Source organism: Megalops cyprinoides, chromosome 3 (assembly GCF_013368585.1).
Source record: "Megalops cyprinoides isolate fMegCyp1 chromosome 3, fMegCyp1.pri, whole genome shotgun sequence".
NCBI lineage: Eukaryota > Metazoa > Chordata > Actinopteri > Elopiformes > Megalopidae > Megalops > Megalops cyprinoides.
In genome coordinates this window covers 51,580,183-51,600,526 of record NC_050585.1, presented here as the reverse complement: position 1 = coordinate 51,600,526, position 20,344 = coordinate 51,580,183, and the positions used below count along the sequence as shown (strand labels likewise).

The window sequence follows — 20,344 nt, the reverse complement described above, 5'->3', positions numbered from 1 at the left end:
GCAAAACCCGCCTGGACTTTTCTCTGTCCTGCAGGGGGGATGAGTCTGTGAGAATGCTGTGTGTTCTGTTTGGTTCTGAGGTGTGTAAGCACAGTGGTGTTCAGGGCCCAGACAAATGCTGTATGTTATGTCCAATCTCGGCCCCCTCTCTCTCTCTCTCTCTCTCTCTCTCTGAAAACCAGCCTTTCCAGTTGAACTGGGTGTGGGAGCAGCTAAAACAGGAGTGTCAGTAATCTCCATTTTGTTGGGGTTGACATCACAGGTGTGTGGTAGTTCTATTGTATGTCTGTGCCTGCGTGCGTGTGTGTGCGTGTGTGTGAGGGCCTCTGTGGCTGTCATAGGATTGTTTCTCTGACGGTCATTGTGATGTACTTTTCGCTGGGAGTGTGTTTGTGACTGTCATCGTAAGACAGTCAGTGTTGTTTTCTTGCTGTTTTTTTTTGTCATTCAGCCTTTAGACTTGGTCTCTGTCTGTCTTAGATTTAATCTAATTCTGTCCTTTCCTCTTAAGTTTTCTCTTTGGATCTTTGATTGGTTTCCTTCTGCATCCAACCCTTTCATACACACTTGGTTATAAATAGAAGCTGGAAAGATGTGGGAGGGAGACTGGTCACTTTAAAAAGCTAGTGTTGACTCTCCTTGTCGAGGATCTCTTTGAAATGTAGATTTTTTTCCTTGTCTCTAACTGGCCATTAATTCTCACTCTTTGCCTCTCAATCTGTCTTTTGAAGTGAGTGGTAAAAATCTTTCTGGCAATTTTTTTTCAAAACAAAAAAGTTCTACAAAAGAGCACTGTTACCTAAGTGTGCAGAGCACTGGGTCTCTATCTGGGTATAATGTTCCTATATCCTTGGTCTTTCTCAGCTGTGATGAGTACAGTGTACCCCTGGGGGAAGTGTTTTTAGTTTGTGGGGGTTTTTTTTTTTTGCATCCCAACTCAAATTCAACATGGCAGTTTGAAAAAGGAGACAACGAAGGGGCGAGAAGAGCTGCAAACTACTTTTGAAGTTGACAAAGCTGGACAACATCTTTCATTCACCCGCCTGAGCCCCAAGGGAAAAATCTCCTTCTGCAGTCTCAGTAACTTGCCAGATTACCCCCAGTGTATAATTCAGGCAGGCCAGTTGTTTATTCACAATACAACTCTGGCAGTGTCGCTCCTGACATTTGAAACCACTTTTTTTTTCTGCTTCTTTGCCTCCGCTTTGATCCGAGTTTGGTACAAACTAAGTTATGGTCAGCAGCTTCTGGCATTGTCCATATAGGTTTGAGGTAAAGAGGAGAAGACAGGGGCTTTCTGGGGGCAGGACAGAAGAGGGATTGAGAGTGGGGGGAAAGAAGGGGAGAGGGAGAGGGTTCAGCTGGTGTCTATTTGTGTCCTGGCCGCTTCTTCCTTCACTGGAAATAGACATGGAGTGATATTTATATCTTGATAAACGGCCTGCTGGCTCTATTACGCCTCCTTTATCTGGTCCTTCATCTATCAGTTCTTCTCGCTGTTTACCTCGCTGTCTGTCTCTTCAAAATGGTTTCCTCACATGACCAAGTTTTAATGTGTATTATCAAAGCCATTTAAAAGAAGCCAAATTTCATAGAGGTTTGGTCTCAAATGCTCTTTGCTATTGGTGTAGTACGCACCATCAGTAGTATTTGCTCTGTTTTAAGCCTATGACAGATCTTGACCCACCACTTTTTTATTCTGATATGAATACACACCGCTTACCTGGAAGTGGATCATTTTGCCCACTACTGAAAATGAGTTGTTTAGAACTATCAAAACACAGGATAGGGAATGTGAGAAAATTATGAAATTGATGGTTTACTTAATTTATGGCACACTTTGTGACCCTTTGTGAACAAACCATGACCAAATTTGTCACAAATGTGTCAGGGTTGGTTGTAGTAGCTGAGTAGTTTGTATAGCTGAAGGAGTGTGTGTATTAGGAAGAGTGTGTTTATTGCGCTCCCCTGTTTGAAGAATGTCTCTGTGTGCCCTTGCCTCTGTATGCCGTGTGTGGCAGTGACACAGTGATTTCCTTACTGTTAATGTTAAGAGGCGGAAACAGTCACATGCTCTCCATACCAACTGACAGTTTTTCGAAGGGTTAAAAAAAAAAAAAAAATCGCATTCCGTTGTAGTCAGTAGTGTCTTCTACCCTGGACCTGCTGTTGCCGGGTGCCAGAGCTGCTTTGTTACTCAGCCTGGTGTCATATCTGCCTTGTGATTTTCGCTCTACCAGAGCCAGAATCCTTTCAGTCGTCTCGCAGGCCAACCCACGAACCCACCCCAAAATCTGCGGGGCGGGTGCGGAAGCAGATAGCGGCTATCGTAAAGGAGCTGTTGCAGGCTGACTTCGCTGGGGGCAAGCATGTCAGGGGGAGGCAGGAAAGCAAAATGGTGGGGCAGTTTGGAGCAACAGGTCTCCGTGGCAACACAATCACAGCAACCGGGAGACGTTCACGCTGTCTGAGTTCCTGCTGCTCGTGCCTTCCCAGGCAGTCTGCTTCTGGAAAAACTGGAATTACTTGACGATAATAGATCGTCACCTTAAACGTTGTTTGGTGTCATTTCAGTAAGCATTACCATCATGCTCACACCTTGCATTATCGCCCTACTTGAGAAAGACAAAGATCTTCCCTAAAGTAAGAAGGACGTCCAGCCAGGGAAAAGAAATTCATGACGACAGTAAGAAATGGTAAGAGACCATTTTTAGCTCAAGCGCGTGCGCACTGTGAAAATGGCAAATCGATTGGAAGTCCATAACCACAGTAGCACTAATTTTATTCATTTCCATGGCAACACTCGCTTATGGTCTCCATTTCTACAAACAGTTCGAAGCCAGGCAGGTGGAGACAGAGTGGAGCCCAGGTGTGTGTCCTTGGATTGGCTGCCAGAGCTGGCTCTTGGTTTGAGGAAGAGGAGTGTGAATGTGGCTGGTGGGGGCATGGGGGCGGGGGTGGACACTGGGAGAGGAAATAACAGGTGGATATTTGGGACAGAGAAGCGGAAGAGCTATGAAACAGGTAGAGCCAGTTAGACTGCAGCTTGCAGTTGTGTATGTCTGTCAGTTAGGACTTGTTTACATGGCTGTTTTTCTCCCTGCCTTGGTAGTATGTGGCAGTTTGTAGCAGTATCAGCTGCTGTTGGATGGTGAAGATTTCTGTCTTTAAGTTTGAGCTTTTTGACTCGTACATTTCATAGATCGTGTTGTGGCTCTGACTTTTACTGTGAATAGATGTGCGTCTCATTTGGGAGTTGCCATTAGTCAGGGTTGTTACGTGTCTGCGTGAGGTAACTTGCATTCGCTCACCTGGTTAATGTTTGCTGGAGCAGTGTGGTTTCGATCAGTGTGTGAAACGGGCGTGGTGCAGGGAGCAGTGCTCAGCACGGATTTGCTCAGCCGTTACATAAGCAGAGCGGGCTCCCTCCTTCAGTGTCTCAGCAATGCCTGTTCTCACATTCCCTGTGTGTCTCACACACGCTGCACAAGAGAGAGTGCCACTGTCCTCCATTACGAGGAACCGAAGGGCTGAAGTCTATAGGCACATGCGTTTGCGCTCACACACTCACCCGGACACCACCCAGATCAGGCCAGTGTTGATGATTTTGTCGTGTTTGGGAATAGAACTTGTGAATGATTTCTTGAAGGCGTATTGCACCTTTAAAAAAAAAAATGCCCCAACAGAAGCAGCAGAAATTCAGCTCTTGGTTTTAGCAGAGAACAGTGAGGCGGGTTTTCATCAAAAAAGTCCAAATGCTATGGAGGAAAGTCTCATCGAGGCTCTGTATAGTTCTACACAGCTTGGCTCCTGGGATACCTCTGACTTTGTGAACAGATGTAAATAGCCACGAAGAGCAGTGGCTTAGGACCTTAAGTGCCCTTGGGGGTTTTGTTTTTGTATTTGCGAGTGCTTTGACCCGTTCGGCAGGAGCCAGCTCTGCTTGTTGTGTCAAAGCCAGGGAGCTTATCCCAAACTCTGCTGAGACTTACAGGCCGAGGGATGTAACGGGTTTTGCAAATTTCACTTGCTTTGCCCCCGAGCGGTTTTTCCACCTGCTGGAGTTCGTCACCTCTTTGATGCCGGGGCAAAGCTCCTGCGTCGCTGACTTTTGATTGATTGTCATGCATAATGTGTGACTACAGAGTTGGCAGGGAAGTGACATTTCTTTTTTTTTTTTTGGCCAAAGTTTGTTGTATTGCAGGTCGCACCATCTCAGTGATCAGTGCCAACCGATGGCAACAGGTTAAGCCATGAGAGGCCACAAGGCATCAGAGGCTGATGAGATGAAGTTGGTGTTTGTTGTAGTCTGTTGGGGGGGGGGGGGGGGGGGGGGCTTTGGGATGTGACGCACCTCTCTCCCCACCTGTCATCTGTCTGTTAAGTTTCCATTGCTTATTCCTCCCTGCACTGTCTTTCTCCTCCTTACTCCTGTCCAGCCTTTGTGTGCCGGGCTCAGTGCATCGGTGCAGCAGGATTTTTACTGTGTTTCCTCAGTAGAGTCACCCCCGGAGGTTTTAAGCCGAGCTTCATCCCAACCCCAGCGTGAACTGGCGTTCGGGTGTTACGAAACACTCTTTCGTGTCCCCTCTGCTGTGGAGTTGTCAGCGTTTTAGGTGTGTCTCTCTTGCTTGCCACTCCTGTGTCCTGTCACGGTTTGAAGTTTAAGCCGCTGTAGTGTTTATGAGCAATCACTTTATTACTCATTGTGAGGGCTATCTGTTACGGATCATTAAACTATTCATAGTAGAAGTCATAGGAAGTCCCTGTGTGTCTACAGGAGGACAGTGAAGGGGAAGCATTCTGGAGCCCAGGGAGAAGTTGTAACGAGTAGAATGGCCAGTTGTTCTACATTCGTGTTCCGCAGTGCCGTTGGTATTGGACTGAGTTGTACACGACCGAGGATGGAGAGATGGAATTGATACCACCAGCCTGCGTTCCTGTGTGAAAACGATGTGTTTTCCAGTGTGTCATTAGGGCGGCTTGGTTTCCACTTTCAGAAGTAACCTATGATAACAACATGCAGAAGTGAATAAACAAAATGCAGCCTACTACTCGGGAGGAACGCAGTGGCTGTGTGCTTGTTATGCTTGTGTGTGTTTGTCGACATTTAGTGGAACTTTAAAATGGTGCAGAGAAGGAAGCGGAGCATGCCTCAGCGTCTCCTGTGAAAGCGGGGCCTCTTATGTACTGATGTTGTTCGGTCTTGTTAGCAGCCTCCTCATTCCCACTTTCGTCTTTCTTTTTCTAGCGTTACATGTGACATTTGCTGCACAAGCGTCTACGGTGACATGACAGCAAACGTGGGGATCATTCAGGCAGTAATTGTTTTTTCTAAAAATATTCTACCACGGAGTTTGAAATGGAGATGCATGTGACTCGGTTCACACCACTTTATGTAGGACACTGTTTTAATATGGACAGAATTTTAAATTGTGTTTACCTTACCTTACCTTACCTATGGTTATATTTTATACTGTGCTAGCGTTCCTTAGAGACTCCTATTTTGGTGTCTGCAAACAAAATTTGTGTAACTCAAAACTGGGCGGCAACACATCGAGTTTTGTGCTGTTGCTAGTTTTGTATTATTTCGAGAGTATATTGTTTTCATAGCAGCCTAGAGCCATGGACATTGCCTACGTTTTACACAATGTCCTGTTTTTCCATGTAATCGGGTGGGTATTCAGGTGAAGTAATTCAGGGGAAGTACCTTGCTCAGAGATGTGCCAAACCAGGCTTCCCCTGGCTTATCTCCGGTGTATGTGTGCCATACGGTGCTTTGTGTCTCATCTACTGCCAAAATGCAGCCGTATCTGCACCATTGTGAGAGTGTAACTCTTCTGGCGCCTCCTAACCCACGAACCACGCAAAAACAAAATGGAGCAGTCAATTACCAAACTGAACGTGCATTTACTTGCATATGATTGAGGGCACAGTCCTAATGCTTGTAGTTTTTGTTCCTCTTGGTAGGGAGAGAATACGACAAAGAGTGTGGTGATTGACGTTTGTAACCTGTGGATCCAGGTTAGAGCACAGGAGGTGAATGTTAGTTTGTTTTCCAGCATGAATTATTGATGGAGTTAAGGCTGTGCACCGGGGAAGGAGTAAGCATTGTTTAAGACAGGCACACAAGCCTGGTTCGGGTGACTGTACCGTGGGCTCCCACTGCTGCTGTAGATGATGGCCTGTGGAAGTCTCGCTGCTCTATGATGCGGTCTGTCCAATATTCCACCATATATGCTGGTAAACAACCCTAGAAGCTGTACATTTAATTGTATTTTTTTGTGTGTGTGTTTCTTTATCCTTTGCTTGTTTATAATACCATTTCGGTTTTGCTTCTCCTGGCAGTCATCCCCCCATCTCTCAGACAGTCTATTTTGGCATAAATGTTTCAGTTTTGCAGGCCTCCGTCCAAGTAATTCTGCACTGATGGCTCAGCCTAAGTGTTAATGGGAGCTGTTGCCTTGTGCTTCTTGAGGCATTATGTCCACGCCGTGCCTGCCATGTTTACCGAGCTTGTTAAATAAATAAACATATCATAGTCTGTGCAGCCACCGGCCTGTGAGTTGAGGCGTATTTCGAGCACCGGCAGGTGGACGCTGACGTCACAGTCAGGATGTAGGAGAGACCCGCCTGCTTCCTGTTGGCTTGTCCTGGCACCGGTCCAGCGGGCTGTTTCAGGCGGGGTTGGTTGGTCATTTGTCTCATATTGTCGGCTCAGGTGTGTTTTGTGTGGAAAACCCCTCCGGCTCACCTCAGGCATGGCTGTCCCACTGCCGAGGCGGGTCAGAGGCCACACACCTTACCCACAGGATTCAAATTTGGGGCCTTGTGGTCACAAGACAGGTTTACTTATAACTACAGAACCCCTCCCAGCCATCCTTTACACAAGTGATTTGCTTGTGTGTATAAGTAGTAAACCATATAGCAGTGGAGATGGCAGGTGAGTCTGATATAAGGATAGCTACATAAATGTAATCTATCTAATATCTCACTGTAAAACAGTTTATTTCTGCTCTTGTTTTGTTGATTCTTCACTGGCTGCTTGTGACCTGCTGATGATGGAGGAATAATTGTGTTGCTACTGCTTTGGAATATTTATGCTTGGGCATGTTGATTTCTAGGAGCTAGGTGGTCTGATGAGTGTAAGGAGTTGTCCTACAATAAAAATATTGTAATGTGACATTTGAAATAGGTAAAAGACCTAATGTTCAAGGGTCAAGTTGAGCATCAAAGTCATCAAAGAAATTCACAGTGTTACATATGCCCAGTGGGACAAATGATGCAATACTTGGCTTTCAGTATTTTTTAAATACCTTTATGATTTTTGAAATGTCCTTTTTAAGCTTTGAATATCTTGTATCCAGTAATATCCAATAGAGTATATTTAATGAAGGTGAGCAATTTGACTACACAGAGAACCAGTGGTCAATTCTCTGTAAGTGTGCAGAATTCAGAATCCAGATTCTTTCTGAATTGTTAGTGGTCATCAGGTCTAAGACCATCATGATCAAATGGCACTGTTTTCTTTTTCTTTCTTTCTTTCTTTTTTTTTTTTTTTGATCAGCTGAGCCTGATCTGAGAACAGTAAGTGCTCTGGTTCCCTCTCTCAGCGTGTGAAATGACTGCTTTCTTTGGGCATCAGTAATGACAGAACACAGCTGTCCTTTCATGTCAGTGCTAGTGCAGGGGCCTTGTAGCCTCAGCCCTGGCTCACTGCACACTCTGCCCTCACTGCACACTCTGCCCTCACTGCAGACTCTGCCCTCACTGCCCTCTCTGCAGACTCTGCCCTCTCTGCAGACTCTGCCCTCACTGCAGACACTGCAGACTCTGCCCTCACTGCAGACTCTGCCCTCACTGCAGACTCTGCCCTCTCTGCAGACTCTGCCCTCTCTGCAGACTCTGCCCTCACTGCAGACACTGCAGACTCTGCCCTCACTGCAGACTCTGCCCTCACTGCAGACTCTGCCCTCACTGCAGACTCTGCCCTTCCTGCAGACACTACAGGCTCTGCCCTCACTGCAGGCTCTGCCCTCTCTGCAGACTCTGCCCTCACTGCCCTCACTGCAGACTCTGGCCTCCCTGCAGGCATTGCAGACTCTGCCCTCACTGCAGACTCTGGCCTCACTACAAACTCTGCCCTCACTGCAGACTCTGCCCTCACTGCAGACTCTGCCCTCACTGCAGACTCTGGCCTCACTGCAGACTCTGGCCTCACTGCAGACTCTGGCCTCCCTGCAGGCACTGCAGACTCTGCCCTCACTGCAGACTCTGCCCTTCCTGCAGGCACTGCAGACTCTGCCCTCACTGCAGACACTGCAGACTCCGCTCCTGCAAACCCCAGCCTTCTCCACCAGTGCTCTCAGCCGGACTGGGGGTTTGTCTGCGGTCACTGCAGTCTAATTACAAAACTTCCTCAAATGACCCAAGCTTCCTGTTGATGGGCGGGGGATGAGAGAGGTTTCTCAGAGCTCGTCTCTGGCCACCGAAGAAGGGACTGTTTTGTGTCTGTGTCTGTGCGTGTGCGTGCTAACAGACTGCCCCTTCATCTGTCTGTCCATCTGTCCAGCCGTACACTGTTGGGAGAGTGTGACCTCTGAGCCCAGTAAACCCATTCCTGATCATCAGTCAGGTCACCGCCATTATGTCTCTGCTGTAAGGTCTGTGTAAAATGAGAAGGAAGTGAACCTGTCTTAGCGCACGTCGTGATGTCGGAAGAAACTCTCTGAGCGAAAACGCACACACCCATCTGCAGATAAGCAACATGCCTGAAAGCACATCCAGGGTCATGTACATTATTTTAACTTGTGTTCAGTATTGTAGCATTGCCAAAATGAAATAATCTGGCCTCTGTGTTCTGTTTACACAGTGGCTGCATTCAAGATGACATACAAATAGAAATCCTGCTGTTTCTTTGGGAAATGGCGATTGTGATCTCTTAAGGTGACCTCCCTGATTTATCACACGCACGTTTTCTCACAGTTTTAAATATAAGAATATCGATGTGCGATCAAAAAAGGAGCAGTAATGAATTTGTTTGGTAGGACAGCCTGGAAGAACTTTGGGAAATGAAAACGAATGAAAACAAGAAGCACAGATGTTTTGGCTTATGCCTTCATCAGTGCTTGCAGGTAGTTCTCGTCAGACTCGACTCGTTAATGGTGAAAAAACAGATGTGTGCTGTGTTCCAGTTCTGACAGCTTGCAGTGGTTCCTGTTAGGCGTGCCTTGCTGTAACAGAAAGGTGAATACAGCGTAGCCTTTCATTTTGAGTTTTATTACAAGTGCAAGGTCCTCATTCCAGTTGAAAAATTTATTTTGTTTAAGCTTTTCGCTAATCTTCTCTTTTTACGAGCATGTGCTTGATCGTTCTGTCGGGGTTCTCTCTTTGCGTGGAAGTTCTTTTCTAACTGTCTGTGTTGAGTTCAGCCCCTTTTTCTGCGTCTTCACTCTTGATGCCTCTGTTGAAAGCCCTCCACTCAGTGTCCTCTTCCTGTTCAGATTAAAGGTGTTTGGGCAGTAAACTGCGGGTACGAGCAAGGGCACCGCATGAAGTTAAGACTATCCAATCACACCCCAGGAGGAGCGCAGCGGTGGGAAGCAACCCGCTGATTCTCATACATCTGCGTATTTTAGCTGTTGGGCTGCGCCGCTGAAAGTGAATCCACACTGTGAACAGCAGCTAAAGTGTCGTGCTTAATTAACCACACACAGCTGAAATTGCGCAAACAAATAACACTTAAGTGAAAGGCTAGTCCATGCAAGTAATTCCTAATTGCCTGGTGATTGATGGGCTCTGTGAATTTTCCTGGATAGCGGTCTGCCAGTAATTGTTGTTGATTGATGGTGATACAGTAGTCTGTGCAGCGGCTGATCTCTGCACCCTGATACACCACTTGCTACGTTTGTAACGGTGCAAGCGTTTTTTTTTTTTTTTTTTTTACCACCTATAAAATGAGCTTCCTGTTTCTCAGGATCCCCTCTTCCTCCCTGTGTCAGTGTAAGCAGAACACTTTCATCTTGCCTGCTGCAGATCAGGGCCGTGTGTGCTGGAGGTGGGGGGGTTGTTTAGCTGTTGTGTTGAAGGACAGTGCCATGTGTGTTGGTGGAGACCTGCAGACTGCATTGCTCACTGTAACGTAGCACAGCTATACCATAGACGCCCTGCCGCGCACCAGCAGAAGCTGCCAGATATACAAGCTGACGCAAAAACAGAAATGCACAGGTGGGGCCTGCTGCTGGCCGGCCGTAACCGTGGCGTTAAGGCCACAGCAACGCACTCAGCTCATACATTTATACCGCTGGCTAAGCTGGAGTCGATTGTTAAAGTTATGTTTTTAGGGGGATTATTTGGCTGTTCCAGTCGACACATAATGTCGACATGTTCATAACATTTCTCCATAGCATTGCATTTTCCAGTGATGACAGTTTATTTTGCAAGATGTTCGCTCTTTCCTTTGTGTGGCTGTCTGCTTCCATGCATCATGTAAGCATTAACTGACTGGAGTGATTAGACAGTTTTATAAAATCACAGTAATTGCATCCATAAAAGAGAGGTGGCCACATCTGATCCTATTTTGGTCAGGAGGAGAGTGAGTCATACAAGTAGTGCTGTGCAGAGCTGAGCTTTGCCAGCTCTCAGCCTCATACACAAGAAGCCTAATTCTCTGTACTGAATGCTTTACGTGAACATAGTCACCTTGAAGTATTTCATAACCATTGCTCCTTTCCATTTAAAATGAGTGCCTTTGTTTTCAAAATATGATTTTTATCTGCCATGTTAGGCTATGTCATATTTGTTTTAAAAACATTTTCCCATAACTTGTGACAGTTACAACTGTACTTGATTAAATAGGGGTTAAACCATTTGGTAATTTTGGTGAATGTGTAACACCAAACCAACTGGGCAAAATTTCAGATTTGTCTATCCTAGCCCTATATGAATAACTTACTCATTAAGCCGTGCACATAATGTAGACATGGTGTTAGATTAGCTGTATTTGAATATTGTGAGAAATGATGAATATTACTTTTTCAAAAATATTACAGATGTGTCTCTCGTCTGTAGGGCATTTTACCAAAAACAGAGTCAGATGTGAACTCGGCATATTTGAGGAACTCTTGTATGTGACCCATTGCATGTTGGATGGGGGTCATTATTCAAAGCAGTGCAAGAAAATGTTCTCGCTAATTGTGCACAAAATCCTACTTTTTAGCATGATAATATGTAATTGGACATCTGTAAATGTGCACATCAGTACCAGAATGTCATCTTCTGTGCTGCCCTGAATATCTTGGTTTTCACACAGCCTACACTTCCCTAACAAGTTCCCAGAAGCAGTGTAAAAAAAAAAAAAATAAGGCATAAATATAGCACTGTGTTTGACCACCTGGTCTGCTGGAATGGGTTCTACACTAACACACATTCACACGGGGCACAGATTTGCATAAACACTGCACTTAACACTGTACCACATAAACACACAGTCCTTTGTTCTCACCACACACTCACAGGACAAATGCTCTCTTCACACCAGCCCTTGAACGAGGGAATGGATTGAGAAAAGAATAATTAGTTGAATAGTCTGTAAATGAGGAATGACAGCACAGAGCGTGGCTCAGAAATATAAACAGATATCCTCCTCTCTCTTTCTCTCCCACTCTCCCTCACAAGCACACTCTGTCCCTCACTCTCTCCCCCTCCGTCTGTGTCCCTCCCACCAGAGCCTGGACTCTCTGCTCCGCCTCCCCCTCGTAACTGTCACCTGTCTGCCTAGGTCACAGGGTCACAGAGATGGAAAAGCTTCCCTCAGACTCTGGAGTACGAAAAGGTCACAGCAGTGTGGGCTGTACACTGCGTTTACCCAAGCTCACTGAGCGCTGTTCATGTAGTAATTGTTTTTAAATGTTTTTTTTTTGTCTCAGCTGTGTGCTGTAAGCTTACATATAGGCTCAGCAGCACCATATCACACTTTGCATCCCCTTTTGAGCCATTTTCCATAGGTTCTTTGCTCAGTTAATCTGTTGATGTTAGAGATGTCCGCACAGCAATGGGGAAGTGAGCAGAACCTGACCGTAGTGAGTTCTGGGAGGTATTGTTCAGTGATGTTGCCTTCACAGCTGTGTCAGTATGTTAACCGTGTCTCTCCTGCTCCCTCCTCCAGTCTCACTCAGAATCCAAAGCGGGGGGGCGACCCAGCATGCCGCGATGCCGGAACCTGGTTGCTACGACGGCAGACGAGCAGCCGCACATCGGCAACTACCGGCTGCTTAAGACCATCGGCAAGGGCAACTTCGCCAAAGTCAAACTCGCCCGCCACGTGCTGACCGGGAAGGAGGTGAGAGGCGCCGTGGCGACGCTCTCGTTTGCACAGGATACCTGAGGCGGTGGGGTATCGGATGGGCTGGTGGGATGAATGCGGATGGGGCGGCAGTGTAGCATAGTGGTTAAGGAGCAGGACCCGTAACCGAAAGGTTGCCAGTTCGATTCCCCGCTGGGGCACTGCTGCTGTACCCTTGGACAAGGTACTTAACCCTTTTGCACGTACGGTCACACCAGTGTGATTAGGTAAAACCGGTGCGATTAGAACACTAGATTGGAAAAATTCTAGATAATGTTAGCTTTGAGGAAACAGCGATTTAATGTTAAAAAATAGAGCAAATGCAACAGTAATAATTATGAGAAGCTTAATATAACTAATGAAAACATAATGAACCATGCAACCCAACACGTGTGCTACATAGCATAAAATAAGTTACGTGCAGTAAAGGGTTAAACCACAATTGCCTCAGTAAATATCCAGCTAAATAAATGGATAACATTGTTTAAAGAAACTGTAACCGATGTAAGTCACTCTCGATAAGAGTGTCTGCTAAATGCCAATAATGTAATATAACGTAACGCAATGTCTCAGCGGTGTATGATTTTGGTTTGCTCTGTTTGTTAAACTGTGGCTGCTTGTCATGTGACACTAGCACTCGCTGTGATTCATGGTCTTAGAGGTGGTGGGGTACACACCTAGATGTAGGGAGAAAGAGGTGAAGGGTGTAAGGTATATGCAGACAGGGGTATATAGAGAGGAAAAGAACAACGAGAGTGTGTGTGTCTGGATATAAGAATTCAGAGGTGTTGGTAGTGTGAAGAGAGAAATATGGTGAATATGGTTTAAATGTCCTACAGCTGTTCCATGATATTGTGATGTACGTCAGAATTGTTTTGATGTCCTCGTGGTCATATTGTTGTGCTTTTACTCTCTTAATGTCAGTCTCTTAATGTAGGTTTATGTAGTTTTTTTTGTGTGAATCCCCATTAAAATGCCCTGTAGTTTCAGCACATGACAGCAGCAGTGACTCAACCTGAAAGTTTGGTTGCAGCTGCCTTTGTACACACTCTGAATATCAAAGCTCTTGTAGTAAAACTTCCAGCAAATTCCATGGTTTATCTACACTTGACCCCACATGTGGTCTTCTGCTTGTGTTGTGTATGTGTGGGTAAGGTTGCTCTGTAATGCCAGTAACTTTGGAAACAGTCTTGTCCCTCTGGAACTCCTGAATTCTCGATTACGCTGTCGTACAAGTCCTGGTGGTTCTCTCCCTTCATTGGTCTGTTTTCTTGTCCTTAAGGTGGCAGTTAAAATCATAGACAAGACCCAACTCAACTCCTCCAGTCTCCAGAAGGTGAGTGATGGCTCACTCACTCCCATAGAAAAGTTTTTGTTGCCATAAGAAACTACAGTGAGAATGTTTGTATTTCGGCCTTCTGTTTTGAGCCACCCAATGCAATGGTGAGAAACCCTGTGCCCCCCAGCCCGGACATGCACCCAGATTTGTCCTCTGAAGCAGAGATTTATTTCTCTGCATTTCCCAAAGGGTCCTGGGCAGAAGGGGGTAATTACAGGAAATGTGTCTCAATGACTTCCTTCACTGAGGGGCTGGGCGGGGTTGCACTGTGCACTGTTTTATACACACACACACACACACACACACACAAACAGAGATACTCGCAGTCCCTATAGGACTACAGAAACATCTGTTGCCCCGTCCCAGGGGTTTTTCATGTGTGCCCAGGCATTTCTCCAACTTTTGAACCTTCTGAACCTGGCTGTTGTCCTGTCTGTTTGCCCTACAGCTGTTTCGTGAAGTGAGGATCATGAAGCTTTTGAATCATCCCAATATCGGTAAGTGTGACCGTCTAAACAGACATTACCACGTGACTGAAAGTAGCTCAACCCTGAACACTGAGGTTAGTTGTCTTGACATTTGTTTCGTTTTCGTGTTGAGAATTCCCACCAAAATGTCATTCGGTTTCAGTACGGTTAGTTCCCCTGGCTGTTGTGGCTCAACCTGAAACTTGAGTTGAGTAGAATCATACACGCATGTTTTATGAATATCTACATTATGTGTTGAATATTTATTGTACTTTTACGATGCAGGTGAAAGTGGAACATTAGCGTTATCTCTAGCTGTATCTGTACTTTAAGCAATTATAGACTACACGCACATTAAACGGCATGATAGATTTGTAAAGATGATGACAATAAATACAAATTCTAGTGGAGATTAGAAAGATGCTATGATGATATCGTTATTATTAACAATAACAGCAATCTCTCTCTCTGTCTAGTTAAGTTATTTGAAGTCATAGAGACAGAGAAGACGCTGTATCTTGTAATGGAGTATGCCAGTGGAGGTGAGAACTTTTCTTCTCTCTTAATTAAAAAGCTTCTTTGGTTTGTATGAAATGATTGTATATATTAAATACATATTAAAGTGCCAGCAACACTTTGTGGGTACCTGATACCTTCATTCATTGGTGTAATTTTGTGTGCTGTAATCATGTATTATATGTGCAGCCGGTATTGGCGAGTCACACCTCTCCCGGCATCCTCTCACTCCTCCCTCGCTCCCTCTGTCTCTCCCCTTCCCCCTTCCCTCAGGTGAAGTGTTCGATTACCTCGTCGCTCACGGCAGGATGAAAGAGAAGGAGGCTAGAGCCAAATTTCGACAGGTGAGATGCCGCTCCCTGTCCGTGCGCTCATTGGTGCACAGTTGTGATCAGTGCACACGCTGCCTGCGTAGGGTCGTGAGTGTGAGGGCACGATTGTTACTGTGTGTGCACTCATTGTAGTCATGCATGCCATGGTTTGTGGTTGTGTTAACATTTGGCATCACCAGTTTTGTTTATTTAAATATATGAGTCTATACTCGGCGTATTTACATTTACATTTTACATTTATTTAGCAGACGCTTATATATAAAGCGACTTACAAAAGATAGCTTATCACGCTATCAGTTTTTTCTCAGTTATGTCTCTGTAAAAACATGAAGTCAGTGTACCTCTGCCTTACCTGTGAAGCTGTAGTTGCTCATTCTCAGCAGTTATAGTAGAAGATTACAGATCAGTGCTGTGAGCATAACTCAGCTTGGCTCTCACATCTTTTGCGTAATCATGTTTTTTTTTTTTTTTTCTTTTTGGATCCCCTGCTCATATGATTACTTTTGACCAGGCGACACAGTCCCCTTATTGTCCTAATCGAAAGCAAGGAAGCTTGGCAGCGTGGCAGGGAAAGAGGCAGCCTGAGCACAGTGTGAGGAGAGAGAAGGGAGAGAGAGCAGGTTCCGTAACGTTAGGTCAGTTAGCCAGGACATCGCTGTGCACTGGATAAAAGCTCAAAAAATTGGCACAAACATTCCTCAGTTGATATGTAAACAGCCCTGGTAAGGTTTCAAACAGTTCCGTGCCCTGTCTTTTTCCCTCTGCAGATCGTTTCAGCGGTTCAGTACTGTCACCAGAAGTGCATTGTACACAGAGACTTGAAGGTAAGAATGTGAAAGTCGCAGAAGGGGCGGTTGGGTGAAGGTTAAGGCTAAGGTTAAGTTTGGGGGAAAGGGTCAAGTTGTGAGAATTTGGATGAGAGGGTGAAGGTTGGAGTTTGGGTGAGAGTGACGGTTAGAGTTCAGTTGAGAGGGTGGGTTAGAAGTAATGAATGATTCGCGTCACCCCAAGTGCACATTCTCTATTCTGTCTCCGCCCCCTCCAGGCAGAGAACCTGCTCCTAGACGCAGACATGAACATCAAGATCGCAGACTTTGGCTTCAGCAACGAGTTCACGCTGGGAAATAAGCTGGACACCTTCTGCGGCAGCCCGCCCTACGCGGCCCCGGAGCTGTTCCAGGGGAAGAAGTACGACGGGCCCGAGGTGGACGTGTGGAGCCTGGGGGTCATCCTCTACACCCTCGTCAGTGGCTCCCTGCCCTTCGACGGACAGAACCTCAAGGTGGGCAGAAACGGGGGCAGCAGAGAGGGCCAGAGCGATTGGGGGGGGGGGGGGGGGGGGGGAGGTTGGCGTTGTGCTGGAATCGACAGACGTAAACCCTTCCGTTTTCTCTCTCTCAGGAGCTGCGTGAGAGGGTGTTGAGGGGCAAATACAGGATTCCTTTCTACATGTCCACAGACTGCGAAAACCTCCTCAAGAAATTCCTCATTCTCAACCCCACCAAGAGGGGCAGCCTAGAGGTGAGTGGCACATCCCTGCGGCACTCACACCCTGAACAGTGTACCGCACCCGCATCTGCTGCAAGGGGTTGACGCCCTGCATGTTCATGTCCCCAATACATGTTGATTAGACCCAGTTTGTATACTGCAGCTACATCTGTACCGCTGTGGTTCTAGGTCTAAAGCAGGGGCTTACTGAGACCCAGGAAATCTGTAAGAGCAGAATTCCCCTGGGCTGTGTTCAGTAGGGTAGACTGTCATACCGCATATGTTTGTTACACCACTCAAGGCTCACACACAGAGGATGAACAGTCTGCATAATCATTTCTACAGAAGGATTAAATTAAATTATTCTGGGTTCAAAAAATATAATACACAGACAAATAAAAGAGCTACCCAGTTGTAGCCATTTGAATATTTCAGTTGGCTCACTAGTGTGATTTTTAAATTTAGCTAGCAAATTTGTACCCATACACTCTATTATGTTTTTAAATTTTATCTAAACATGTCCATACATGCAGTTTTTTGAGAAGAAAAGGTATGTGGTGGGTTTAACGGTGCTGGTTCAGATTGCTAAACCCAACAGAATGTTCAGGAAGGAAAGGCCTTTGCCCTACTTCAGCAATCTGTAGTTGTTAAGACTCTGCCATGATGCTGAAGTTCAGCTGTGGTATTAACAGCAGTATCCCATTCCGGGGCTTGAACGTATGACATAGCGGTGAAAAGCGCTGTGCTGGGGTTTGACTTTCCTCCCCTCCCCTCCGCTCTCACACCCTCGCTTGCGTTCAGCAGCAGATCATGAAAGACCGCTGGATGAACGTGGGTCACGAGGACGAGGAGCTGAAGCCCTATGTGGAGCCCCAGCCTGACTACAAGGACCCCAAGAGGACAGGTCAGAGGCCGGGGGGTGCGGAGGGCTGGAGGAGGGGTGAGGCAGCCGTCCCGGGGGGGGTACGGGGGCGCACAGGAGGGCATGGGTGCAGCTGTGGTTCTCTTTGGGGGGTGCTGTTCAGTTTTAGAAATTGTGGACATGTGGAACACTTCCCTTTCCAGCCTGTGCCACTGTCCTTTCCTTTGGTTCATCTCCTTTGTCTTTGCTTTCTGTCTGGGAGACTTTGACCTGAGATCTTTGTGTGTGCATGCGCGTGCCTGTGTTCAGGCTCTTTTGATCACAACATTCCCTTTGGTCTTGCTGCTTTGTGTGCAGTTCTGATCCTGGTGGTCTGAGTGTCGTTCCTTTGTTGACTACATGCCTGTCCTCTTTAGATGTGATGCTGCAGATGGGCTACTCTCAGGAGGAGATCCAGGACTCCCTGGTCAACCAAAAATACAACGAGGTCATGGCCACATACCTGCTACTGGACTACAGGAACTCTGAGGTACCTGCACGCATTCACGCAGTCCGTGGCCACACCTCGAGGCCTGTCACACAAACTCCAGATATAACTGTATGTAGATGTGTGTACAGTCATCTCGCTACACATGTGTAGTCAAAATCTGGCTGAGTGGAACGAGGCATGTTTATCGAGAGGACATATTTGTCTATAAATAAAAATAAAAAAAAATCAAGGCTCTCTCTTGCTGTAATATTCATTGTATTGCATTTTCATGAGGAATATTTAAAAACAGAGAGATTGCTGGCTATCACTAAATGCCTTCAACATTTGCTGTTTGTTTTTAGTTGTAATGAGTGCCATTTCCTTAACCAAGCGGAAATGCACGGTGCCTCTGATCTAGCTGCAGTTGCTTGAGTGGAGATGCAGTCGTAAGAAGCTATTCTGCTGATGTGCAGCTGCGGTATCAGCAGACGGCTGGCCGAGCTAGGCACTCACGGTGCCGCTGAATGCTGAACAGGGGCCGGCGTGCAGGTCCGTGCGGTTCAGGAAATGCCACTCATCATGGTATTGATGTAGCCGGGTGCCTGAAATTAAGCCCTTGTTTTCTTCAAGCAAACAGATAACTAATGGAATTCAGCACTTGAAATGTGCTTAAATCTAACTTCAGTGGAATGCAGATGGCTTGTGATTTCATTGCTGTCAGCTCTGCTCGAATTTGAACATGGCAGCCGTAGTCAATAAAGGAAAAACAGCTGTCAGAAGTGGAAGGAAAATGATCAAAATCACATTTATGCAGTAGCATAAGCATTTCATCATCCCTGTCTTGTTTACACATTTCCCAAGTTTTCAAGGTACCATCCACAAAACTTTAAATTGTATGCTTATGCAGAAAAAGCATTCACATGCACGATTCTCACACTATGCCAGCTGTTTGTATGTATGGCTGGAGTGAGGGGCGGTTGGAACGCTGATGTTGCTGGAATGGACCCAGGGACAGGTGCATATGTTGGCTGAAATTCAGTGGAAATGCAAAGTACCATTTTGAACAGATTGAACTTTCACAGTCTGGCCTGAATATGTCCAGAGAAATCGGGCATTTTGTATTCACACAAGCTCATCATGCGTTGAGGAGGCCGGAGGTGGAAGCCAGGAGATGACACCCTACACCTGACTTTGCTGTTGTGCAGCGTTGTAGCATGAAGGGAAGCGGCTCATTTCTCTCCGTACCCACTTCCTTTTAGCTGGATGAGTGCATCAACATGTCAATGAAACCCCGCCCAGGAAATGACATCACAAACAGCAATGTCCAGTCCCCGCCTCACAAGGTACAGCGCAGTGTCTCCTCCAATCAGAAGCCCCGGAGAGCCACCGACCAAGGTATGACACAACGACCAGAGGAGAGTGAAGCAGGTGATGGGTGCACTGGTGGGGGGGGGTCTTAAAGTTTCCAGAAAGTAAAAAGTTGTGTTGTCTTATTCCTCTTTTTTCCTCTCCTTTTGTCCCTCCATTCTTTTCTTCTGCTCCGCTTATCCTTCTGTTCCCGTTCCTCTCCCTCTCTCTTTCCTCCCCGACCCCCCCCCCCTCTCAGGCTCCTCCTACTCCAAGCGTTCCCAGGGCGACAGTAAGCACGCCCCAGAGGATCCTGGGAGGAAAGGCTCCGGCAGTTCTGCCAAAGTGCCCCCCAGCCCCCTCGTCCCTGGTGACCATAAGAAGGGCAGCTCGACCCCCTCTTCTGTGAGTATCGGTCACACTCCTGCCCCCAGCCTCATTACAGCTGAACACAGGCGGCTGACGACATCCTGCCCTGCCTTACAGAACAGCGTCCTGACGACTGGTACGAGTCGGAACCGAAACTCCCCCGTCACTGAGAGAGCCACGCTCGGGGTACAGAACGGCAAGGACAGGTACACCGCATCACGTCTCCAGCCTTGTGCAGACGCGTGCAGACGCGTGCGTAAACGGACCAACGCTGAGGAACACACAGGAGTCATTCCCTTCATGTGTGCATTATGTGGGCAACATCACGACGGAATCCCGCTTGGTTAGGCTGCAGACAGCAGATAATTTTATCTGCACGCTCAGCAAAGAGTCATTATTTAATTTTTGGCTGTCGTAGATCGCAAGACGCTCGTTTCAGTGAGAAGTCTGTGGCAGGCAGATGCCCTGTTGTGTCAGTGTATCTGGACAGGTGCTGTTCCGCTAAACTCACACATGCAGTCACACATAAACCGCACAGATGCACAGCACCGGACAGGCGCGTGCTGAGAGCTTCAGGTGCACTGGCACATATCCAGTGTTTACACAGACTGAGCCTGGTGGGCCGGTTGCCTGTTTCTGAATGTGTGGTGTGTGACACCAGTGGTTCATGCGTGACCCATAAAGAGCTGCTGTGTCACCCGGGAGGGAGTTACACCAGAGAGACAGACGCAGTGCAGTCCTGAGACTCGGTGCGGGACAGCATGCTGAAACCCGGGCACAGCACAGCACTGCACGGCAGTATGCATTTCAGC

The 20,344-nt window shown here is 46.8% G+C and overlaps 1 protein-coding gene across 12 annotated transcripts in view; it reads left to right on the top strand.

The window, feature by feature from the left end:
- The window catches only part of LOC118774888 (serine/threonine-protein kinase MARK2-like), a 38,619-nt gene that overhangs the window by 3,704 nt on the left and 14,571 nt on the right, over positions 1 to 20,344 (top strand). For 8 of the 12 annotated variants that reach the window (XM_036524471.1, XM_036524469.1, XM_036524465.1 and 5 more), the window contains exons 2-14: positions 12,167 to 12,340; positions 13,626 to 13,679; positions 14,131 to 14,179; positions 14,626 to 14,691; positions 14,939 to 15,009; positions 15,765 to 15,821; positions 16,043 to 16,279; positions 16,399 to 16,518; positions 17,287 to 17,389; positions 17,764 to 17,876; positions 19,076 to 19,211; positions 19,423 to 19,568; positions 19,650 to 19,738. In XM_036524471.1, the coding sequence (XP_036380364.1) occupies positions 12,167 to 12,340; positions 13,626 to 13,679; positions 14,131 to 14,179; positions 14,626 to 14,691; positions 14,939 to 15,009; positions 15,765 to 15,821; positions 16,043 to 16,279; positions 16,399 to 16,518; positions 17,287 to 17,389; positions 17,764 to 17,876; positions 19,076 to 19,211; positions 19,423 to 19,568; positions 19,650 to 19,738 (1,415 nt within the window). Of the gene's footprint in view, positions 1 to 2,372; positions 2,697 to 12,166; positions 12,341 to 13,625; positions 13,680 to 14,130; positions 14,180 to 14,625; positions 14,692 to 14,938; positions 15,010 to 15,764; positions 15,822 to 16,042; positions 16,280 to 16,398; positions 16,519 to 17,286; positions 17,390 to 17,763; positions 17,877 to 19,075; positions 19,212 to 19,422; positions 19,569 to 19,649; positions 19,739 to 20,344 lie in introns of those variants that run through there. The other 4 variants (XM_036524473.1, XM_036524472.1, XM_036524462.1 and 1 more) reach the window with 2 other exon arrangements.